Source organism: Pelodiscus sinensis, chromosome Z (genome assembly GCF_052426305.1).
Source record: "Pelodiscus sinensis isolate ZL-2025 chromosome Z, ASM5242630v1, whole genome shotgun sequence".
In the NCBI taxonomy this organism is placed as follows: Eukaryota; Metazoa; Chordata; order Testudines; family Trionychidae; genus Pelodiscus; species Pelodiscus sinensis.
The window spans coordinates 946,182-955,602 of NC_143085.1; the positions used below are offsets into that span (position 1 = coordinate 946,182).

The 9,421-nt window shown below is 59.4% G+C and overlaps 1 protein-coding gene across 4 annotated transcripts in view; it reads right to left on the reverse strand.

Moving 5' to 3' along the window:
• Positions 1–9,349, reverse strand: part of AP1B1 (adaptor related protein complex 1 subunit beta 1) — a 33,804-nt gene extending 24,455 nt beyond the window's left edge. For 2 of the 4 annotated variants that reach the window (XM_075897916.2, XM_075897915.2), the window contains exon 1: positions 206–264. In XM_075897916.2, coding sequence (XP_075754031.1) covers positions 206–242 — 37 coding nt within the window. In that variant the 5' untranslated portion in view covers positions 243–264. Of the gene's footprint in view, positions 1–205; positions 265–1,079; positions 1,208–9,234 lie in introns of those variants that run through there. The other 2 variants (XM_075897917.2, XM_075897918.2) reach the window with 2 other exon arrangements.
• Between the last annotated feature and the right edge of the window lie 72 nt (positions 9,350–9,421).

Genomic DNA, 9,421 nt, shown 5'->3' on the forward strand with positions numbered 1-9,421 from the left:
GAGGCCAGTCACCCCTCAGCAAGCATGTCTCTTTCCCCTCTATGAGAGCAGCGAAACAGACCCCCCTGGCCTGTCAGCCGTGGCACAGGGGAATGGCAGTGACTACGATCGGGGCAGCGGGCAGGACTCGCACGGGCGGTCGCAGGGAGCGACAGGAACCTGGGGGCTGGCTGGGAAGGGCGAGCGACCCGCACGTGCGCGTTACCTTTCTTCGTCGTGGTGAAGTACTTGGAGTCTGTCATTTTGGTCCCTGGTTTGTGGTGTCTGAGGAGAGAAACAAACCACTGAGGCCGGGCTGCATCCTGGAGGAAATACGCCGAGAATGTGGCAGCTCTGCCCTCAGGAGAAGCAACAAGCACACGCACGCTCCGGCCAGCATGGGGCCACACTCCTACCCCTCAGAGGAAGGGCAGCGAGGCAGGCTGTGCAGGATTTCCTTCCCCTCTCGCTGCACCCAGAGGGCAGCGAAGAAAAGCCAACGTGCCATTATCCCAGCTGGCCATTCGGTGGCCTGGACGAGAATGGAAAAACCCACGGCGCGTGAGTGAGCGAGCATCGGTCCCAGCTTGCTGCCCTGCAGAGCGGGGGGCCGGCGGTGCTGGGGAGATGTCCACGCGCAGCCCAGCCCACGGCTGCTAACGGGCCTGCTCATCAAGAGCCCCAGGACAGGCCTGGGCTGCAGAGACTAACCCCCCCTTGGCTCCGGGTGCTGACACCTCAGGAGGACACTGCCGGAGGGACGTCAGTCCTGCCTGTGCTGGGCTCATTCTGTCGACACCAGAATTTCTGCTCAAGTTCACACAGTTCGTGACCCAAATGGCTGCACTGCCAAGCCATCCCTAAGCAAGACTCCCACAACTAGAGCAATAACCTGCACCGCTGCCTGGAGCGAAGGGACCATTTATTCCAGCGAAGACGCACCCGGAGGCCTGCGCCGCCTGGCACGGGAACGCGCCTCATCCAAAGGAGGAACACGCAGCCTCCCTCTCGGGGAAAGGTAAAGGAACAAGTGCAGCTCAGAGCACAGTGCAGACCCCCACCGCTCGGCAACGTCCCCCGAGACGTGGGCCTTTTCATACCAGCTCTCAGGCACGGCTCCAGCCAGGCGCTCTAGGCCACTTCTACAATCCCAGTCGGCCGAGGTCAGCCTGACAGCCCGGCTCTGCAGGAGGCGGAGAGCTACGGAGTCAGGGGCCTTTGGAGAAGGCTGTAAAAGCACCACAATATAATCAGGCTGGTTTCATAAGAGCAGCCAGGCTGGGTCAGACCAAAGGTCCGTCTCGCCCAGCGTCCTGGCTGCCCACTGCCGTCAGTGCCCGGTGCCCCAGAGGGAGGGAACAGAGCTGAATCACGTGATACCTCTCAGCCTCTGCCAACCACAGGTAGGGCCATGAGCCCTGCCCACCCTGGCTACTAGCCACTAGCAGATGGACCTTATTTATGGATTAATTACATTGGTAATTTATTTCAACTGCAACACAATGGCTGGATATTGGGAATTGGGAGCATTGGAGAAATCCCCAACTCCCCTTGCCTGTCTAATGTAGCTAGGCCTGATCCTTTATTTCTCACTAGCCCTCAAAAGTTACACGCAGCCAGTGCATGCTCAGCGGTCCCTCACAGGACACGGACAGCAAGTGAGAGGTGGAGACGCCAGCTCCCGGTTCCCGCCGGCCCCCGAGGGTCCGCGCGGAGCCCAGCTCCCGGTTCCCGCCGGCCCCCGAGGGTCCGCGCGGAGCCCAGCTCCCGGTTCCCGCCGGCCCCCGAGGGTCCGCGCGGAGCCCAGCTCACGGAGCACATTTTGACAAGAACATTTTTCAGTCCAAAATGTAGACCAGTTCTAGATCACGGGAGCACAATAAGCACCCTAAGAACGACAGGCACATCTACATTGCAGAGGAAGAGCCAAGCTATTCCTTTCGATCTCAAGCGAAGACAGCCAATTGGAAGGGAGGGGCGCTCCGGCCAATGCTGGTAGCCCTGCTTTCACAAGGTGCAAGGGAAGTCGAAGGGAGCGTGTTCTTCCCTCCACTTTCTGCAGGCGAGACAGCACCGAACGCTGAGTTAAGCTACTCTGGCTTCAGCTACACAATGAACACAGCTGAAGTTGCGTATCTTAACTCCACTTCGTCGTGTGGGGCAGACGCACCCTTACTGTCCTTCATGCCACTCTGGCAACGTACTGGAGCCTTCATGCTTTGTTCCTGTTTTATCCTCCTGGGGAAATTCACAAGAAAATGGAAACAACTTACTTAGCAAACACATTGCTGCATTCAGCTCTGCCCAATGGGAACGGCCTGTTCCACTCCTACTTCCTCGGAAACACCCTGAAGCCCTGCCCCTCCACGCTGCGAGGACAGAGTCTCTGTCTCTCTCGCACGCACACGACTACCCAAGCCTCTTCCCCAGCAGTGATGTGTGTCTGCTGGCCGCTCGAGGTGCCCAGACCAGCCTGCCTGCACTGCTGCAAAGGGCACCTAACACTTTGCTTTCCAGGCAGAAGTCATTTTTCTACAGGGATGCAAAGAAATCTGCAGGGGGCATGAATTCTGTACATGTGCAGTGATGCAAAATTCCCCCAGGCATAAGAGAGCTGACCGGTTTAGTTTCCCTGCCCAAGCCAAGTGGGAGAGGAGGAAGACTCAAAGCCAGACCTGATGTATTAGGGCAGGGGTGGGCAATAGGGATGTGACTAGCGGACTACCTGTCAAGCCTAGGCTTATCAGTAGTCCAGTTGACCAGTTGCTCCTCCCCACCCCCTGCTGCCTCTGTTACAAGGGGGGGCGGAGCAGGAGCCAGTGCTGGGGGGAGCTGGCTTAAAAGCCCCACTGGCACGGGGTCCCCCGCTGCTGCACCTCTCCCTGTGAAATGTACAAGGGTCCCAGGTGGCTCGTGTACATTTCAAAGGCAGAGGAGCAGCAAAGCATCCCCCTTACCGGGCAGTTGATGGATCATGGACATCTCGTGAGCAGTCATTTTCACAGGGGAGGGGGGATGACACTGCATTTTGGTACGTGGTCACAGGCTGGTTCCACCGTACCCTGGAAGGGCGGAGTCTGGAGTGGAAGGGGCGGGGCTGGGGACTTGTCCCCACCCAGAGTCGTCTGGGGCCAGAGGCTTTGAATTAAACACACAGCAAGGGGCTTGCGGCTCCCGGCCCTGCCGCTACCGCGTTGCCTGGCAGCCGCCTGGGATTGCTGCGGCTATTCAAAGGGCTTGCGGCTCCGGCCCTGCCGCTACCGCGTTGCTTGGCAGCCCCCTGGGATTGCTGCGGCTATTCAAAGGGCTTGCGGCTCCGGCCCTGCCGCTACCGCGTTGCTTGGCAGCCGCCTGGGATTGCTGCGGCTATTCAAAGGGCTTGCGGCTCCGGCCCTGCCGCTACCGCGTTGCCTGGCAGCCGCCTGGGATTGCTGCGGCTATTCAAAGGGCTTGCGGCTCCGGCCCTGCCGCTACCGCGTTGCCTGGCAGCCGCCTGGGATTGCTGCGGCTATTCAAAGGGCTTGTGGCTCCGGCCCTGCCGCTACCGCGTTGCTTGGCAGCCCCCTGGGATTGCTGCGGCTATTCAAAGGGCTTGCGGCTCCGGCCCTGCCGCTACCGCGTTGCTTGGCAGCCGCCTGGGATTGCTGCGGCTATTCAAAGGGCTTGCGGCTCCGGCCCTGCCGCTACCGCGTTGCTTGGCAGCCGCCTGGGATTGCTGCGGCTATTCAAAGGGCTTGCGGCTCCGGCCCTGCCGCTACCGCGTTGCCTGGCAGCCGCCTGGGATTGCTGCGGCTATTCAAAGGGCTTGCGGCTCCGGCCCTGCCGCTACCGCGTTGCTTGGCAGCCGCCTGGGATTGCTGCGGCTATTCAAAGGGCTTGCGGCTCCGGCCCTGCCGCTACCGCGTTGCTTGGCAGCCCCCTGGGATTGCTGCGGCTATTCAAAGGGCTTGCGGCTCCGGCCCTGCCGCTACCGCGTTGCCTGGCAGCCGCCTGGGATTGCTGCGGCTATTCAAAGGGCTTGCGGCTCCGGCCCTGCCGCTACCGCGTTGCCTGGCAGCCGCCTGGGATTGCTGCGGCTATTCAAAGGGCTTGCGGCTCCGGCCCTGCCGCTACCGCGTTGCTTGGCAGCCCCCTGGGATTGCTGCGGCTATTCAAAGGGCTTGTGGCTCCGGCCCTGCCGCTACCGCGTTGCCTGGCAGCCCCCTGGGATTGCTGCGGCTATTCAAAGGGCTTGTGGCTCCGGCCCTGCCAGGGCAGCCCCGTGACTGGGAGCTGGGAGCCATTTCAATACGATCCTGCTGCCTGAGCCCACCTGGAACTCAGCGGCACGGGCAGCAGGATAGAACTAGAAAGCGGCCAGATGCCATCCCGGGGCCGGATCCAAGTGGTAGGTGGGCCGGGTCTGGCCCCCAGGCTGCATGCTACCCAGCCTGTACTAGGGGGTCTGTTCTTTAACACAAACGGGGCTTGAGGATAAACCAGGCTTTACAGCTCCCCTCCTCCCAACATCACCAGGCTAAGCAGCTGCTGAATGTAGACAGCAGCATCCATCGAGAGAACGCCAGGAGCGCTGTGGACACGACTGAATGGAGCCCCCCTCCCGGTGAGGCAGGGAAGAAATCTCTGCTCCAGAAGCAAGGGAGACAAGGCACACAGATGGGGCGTTGCAGTGCAGAGCAGAAGAGCTGGGGTCCCACCCCACTGCCCTGCAATAGGGAAGAGGGCTGTGCTAGTTATGGGGTTATACGTAAAAGGCCAAGCTGCTACACAGAAGGCTGCCCCAACGTCACGTTCACTCCTTGGCCTGTGCCTGGATGGGGACATCAGCTGGCCAGCCCTTAGATGTGCCACCCGGCAGTCACACACCCCCAGCTGGCCCATGCCAGCTGACAAGGTAAGGGGCTATGGGACTGTGATGCAGATGTTCAAGCTCAGGCTCTAGGCCCCAGAGTTCAGGCTGCACCTCCGGATCCGTGCTGAGCTGCTAAATGCAGCAGACGCCCTTCGAGAGACAGCAGCATGGTGGTCACCTTGCTTGTCTGTATTTCGAGGGAGGCAGAGCGGACTAGTGCCCCGACTTCTCTTGATGTAGCCGTGTCCTCCACAGAGAGCCTCGGGAATCGATAACAGAATGCCAGCTTTCCGACCGGCCTGCACTTCGCTTCCGGAGCGTGCTGCAGCATGGGGCTGCACATCGCTGCAGGGATCCTAGGCTTGCCGCGACAAGAGGGAGGGCTTGCTGCAATCCGTCGGCAGAGGACTATCCTGCTTATCAAACTGTCTTACTTGAGCCGGAAAGCAACCTGGCTCCCCCTTCCTGCGAGGCAGCTGGCGTATCGCTGTGTTGGAGACCAGGCGGAACGCTGCTGTGTCCCAAAAGACACAGGAATTGCCAGACGCTCCACTGAAGAGTCAGAGCACAGGCCTGTGGATATTGCAAGGGACCAAGGAGGCGGGGTTTTCCACATAGAGCAACAACAGCCTGGACACTGACAGAACAGTCACTGAAAAGGACTCCTAGCATTTAGGGCAAGAACTGTTTGGCTAGTACATGGGGCTGTCGGGTCTCCCCCCTGCATTCTAGCCTCCGTGCTCTCGGGTATTTCAGCACATGCTTTCGCAGTCAACCTGTAGTTGGACGTCAGATGGGGGCACGTTAAGATCCATTCTAGCTGCATGAATTCCTTGAACTCCAAAGTGCCAACACTGGGATTTAAGAATAGTTTATTGCATCCGATTCAAGTGTGAAGAGGAGTTATCTGGCCTGGGGGGGGGCGGGGGGAGTCTCAAGCCATATCTCCTGCATCAGTGTTTTATTTGTGCACTTCAACTAGGCAGAGGCAAAGAGGCAGAAATGCTGAAAGGGAAGCAAGTTCTCAAAGCAAGCGTGACAGGGCCAGGCTGTGACCTTGCTTTTGGCTTCCCAGCTCCCTGCTGGAGAGCAGATGGCTTTTACTGCAGCGTGGGGTTCGAGTCCTCTCTCAGACGCCAAACCCAGGAAATGAAAACAAACCGGCTCAGGCTGCAGGCCCATATCACAGGGCTCTGTGGCTGCAGCTCCAGCCCTGCACACTCTCTCCTGGAAAGAGAGGAGGGCCGTGGGTACCGCAGTCCGAGAGAAGAGTCGCTACGTTCCCGGGCACTCTGGAAAAGGCTACAGGATACAAACTGGACAGCTGGGGCGACGAGTGGAAGCGGGTGGTAGGTCTCAGCCCACGCGGCAGTAGCACTATTGCCCATGTCCGGATGAAGGTGTGACGGCGCGTTGGGGGTTCCCCGTCTCCTGCACCCCGAAATGGCACAAACAGACTGCACCAGCCGGTGGAATAGAGGAAGTTTATTGCCTCTCCAGGATACAGCACAGCACAGATGGAATCTGGTCCCAGAGCTGGGCTAGGATGCCTCAGGCCCCCTTGAGATGGGGGAGACTGGACCCCTAAACTCCAGTCCCTTCCCTAGGCTGTCTCCTCCATGCTCCCAGACACCAACTAAACTCACTCTCCTCCAGCCCTGCCCCCCCAGCCAGGGCAGCCTTCACCTTCCTTTGTTCCTCTCCATGGGGGGTATCTGGTTCAACCAGTTTGGCATCACCTTTGCATAGTGAGGTTTTCCCTGCTGGGTCTTGCTCCAGACAGCAGGGGTCACCACAGCCCAGCAAGTACCCCCACTACGTCACAGAAGGGGGCCACACGTGTGCATTATAAGGAAACAGACGGATACCAAACTTTAAAGCAACTCATTTTAGTGGAACTCTGTTCTCCTCTCCAGAACACCTGGACAAGGCTGTAAGCAGCCAAGCCTCAACCCTGACAACATGGCTGTGACCCGAGACTTGGTCCCGGCTACTTGAGCAGGCTAGAATGTGAAGCCAGGAATTCTGGGAGTCAAGTTGAATGATGGAAAGAAGCCAGTGACCCTGAGATTCCAGGGCTCCTTCTACCCCAGAGGCAAATGAGAAGCCCTGCCCCAACTCCAGTGCCAGGTTACAGTTTCTTTAACAATCGACTGCCATCCCAAGCTGCGAGAGCTCCTGCTGAGCCTGCGCCGTGGTGGCCCTGACAGCAGCAGGGAACTCGGTGCTCTGTGACTCTAGGCTGCAGAGGTTTGTGTTGCTCACAAACCAGAAACCACAAGTCAGGTGGGAGCCACAAACCACAAGCTCAGGTTTCACTCTAGGAACTCTGCTGAATAACAGCCTGGCTGTTTGGGGCAGAGGGTTAACAGAGCTTATGGTGGACGATGTTGAGCTTTTAATGATGACAGTGCTGACTTTCCAGAGAGAGAGGAGAGGCAGAGAGAAGTGAGCATCTGAGGACAAGCAAGATGGTCTGAAGTCACAAACATGGCGATTAGACCGCTTGGAAAGCCGCTTCTAGCACACTAGTGAGAACAAGTGGAACACTCACAGTGGAATGCTGACTCTGCCCCTGACCTGCAGCAAGTCACAGTAAAGCTCGGTGCCTCAGTTTCCCTTGCAATCCTTCGATTTATCTGCATAGACCATAAGCTTTCTGGGGAAGGGACTGTAGTACTTACTGTGTGTGGGCAGCATCTAGCACACCGGGACTCCAATACAAACAGTAGGGTCTCCTAGGCCTCACCGACCTCCAGGCATTCAGAGACAAGGTAAAGGGCAGGCACCACAGCGCAGTGGTCTCTAAAGCACCACTGAACCCATCAGCCAGAGGAGGCAAGCCCAGCCAGCCCTCAGATCAAGGAACAGCTGCCCTAGACCGTGCTGCTATGCACGCCTCTGGGTGGCAGCGAAATCAAGTTACATCTGACCCGCATCCGACGAGCTGTCGGAATCCTAGAAGGTGAGCAGGGGAGGAGCCCAGCCACAGCAGAACGTACTAGGGATGTAAGCAACTAGTCGACTACCTGATAAGCATGCAGAGACTCAACTAGTCGCTTCCACCACCCTTGCTGCCTGGGGGGCAGGGGAGGCAGAGGCGTAGCATGGGGACCAGGAATCAGCTGTCCCGGCTCTCGCCTGGTTCCCCTTGCTGCAGCTCTGCCTTTTAAATGCATCCGGCACTTAATATACATCTAAAAGGCAGAGCTGTAAAGGGGTCCCACTGCAGCTCTGCAGTTTCCCCCTTCATCAACTAATCGAGTAGTTCATGGAAATTCCATCAACTACTGTAGTTGAGTAACTGCAATTTAACATCCCTAGAACATACACCTCTAGCAGGCAGTTCCACTAGCTGAGCCGGAGTGTGCCAGTTTTCTGCCATCACCAACTCTTCAGTAGCGTTAGCTGCCACAGAACATACACACAGGGCACTTCCTCTCCCAAACCAGCGCTTTGCCGACTGGCAACTTTGCAGCCCATGCCTCTGCTGCTGGAGTAAGGCAGGTAGCGAGTGCCATGTTCCAGTGGCATGCAGAGCCCACCACAGCAGCTGTGAGAAAGCAGCCTATAAGCCACATTTATACCCCAAGAAGCCCAGCTGAGGTCAACGGATTTCTACACGGGACAAGTCTAGCCCTCTCCAACATGAGCATGGAGTCTCACGTGCCCAGACACCAGTTTTTCCACTGACACAGTCCTTCCCCTAACGATCAAGCTCCCCAAATCCACCAGCTGCTCTGCCCTCAGCTCTGGGAAGCTGTTGAGAAGGGGGTGGCCTGAGTCCTCAGAAAAGCAGAAGTGGGAATGGGGAAAGAAGCCCCCAAACCCTGCAGAGAGCAGGGCTCACAGCTGGGGATATAACCAGTTAACCAGTAAGCATCGCCCTCACTGGGGGATACTTACCGGCTATGGATAACAGGCAGGGGCAGGAGCAAGCAGGGAATTGCTCAAGCCCGGTGGGGCCGTGGCCAGGAGGTGGGGCAGCCCCCTCCTCAGCAAGCTTGGGCAGGGGCACTGGATAGTGTTTAACCCATGGGATTTTACATCCCTAGTCGCAGCAGTAGCCTCCGGCCCCGCCGCCGGGAGACACCTGCAGGGGGAGGCGGGGCAGCCTGCGCTGCAGCAAAGCCGGAGAGGCCGCGCAGGAGCGCACGGCTCGCCCGCAGATGTGACCGCAGGAGGCGGATCGATGCGGCCCTGCCCGGACGGGGAGTCGCCGCCTGTCGCCCAGGCAGCCCCGACCCACCGGCCCCGCAGCCCCCGCAGCGCGGCGCCGGGAGCGGGAAAGCGAAGGAGCCGCAGCCGCTCGGGCGAGCCCCCGGGGGCAGCACTGGCCCGAGGACGGCTCGGCTCGGCGCGTGCAGCCAGGGCCGGGCCGGGATCGGGGCGCCCCCACCTACCGCTCGCGGCTCCCTGCGCTGCCTGCGCCTCCAGCGGCCCCGCGGAAGTGAGCGCCCGGGCGGGGAGCACTTCCGGGGCAGGGGCGGGGTGTCACGTGGGGTAGGAGCGCGCGGGCAGGCAGGTGAGGAGGGGCGGGGCGTCACGTGGGGCAGGAGCGCGCGCGGGCGGGCAGGTGAGGAGGGGCGG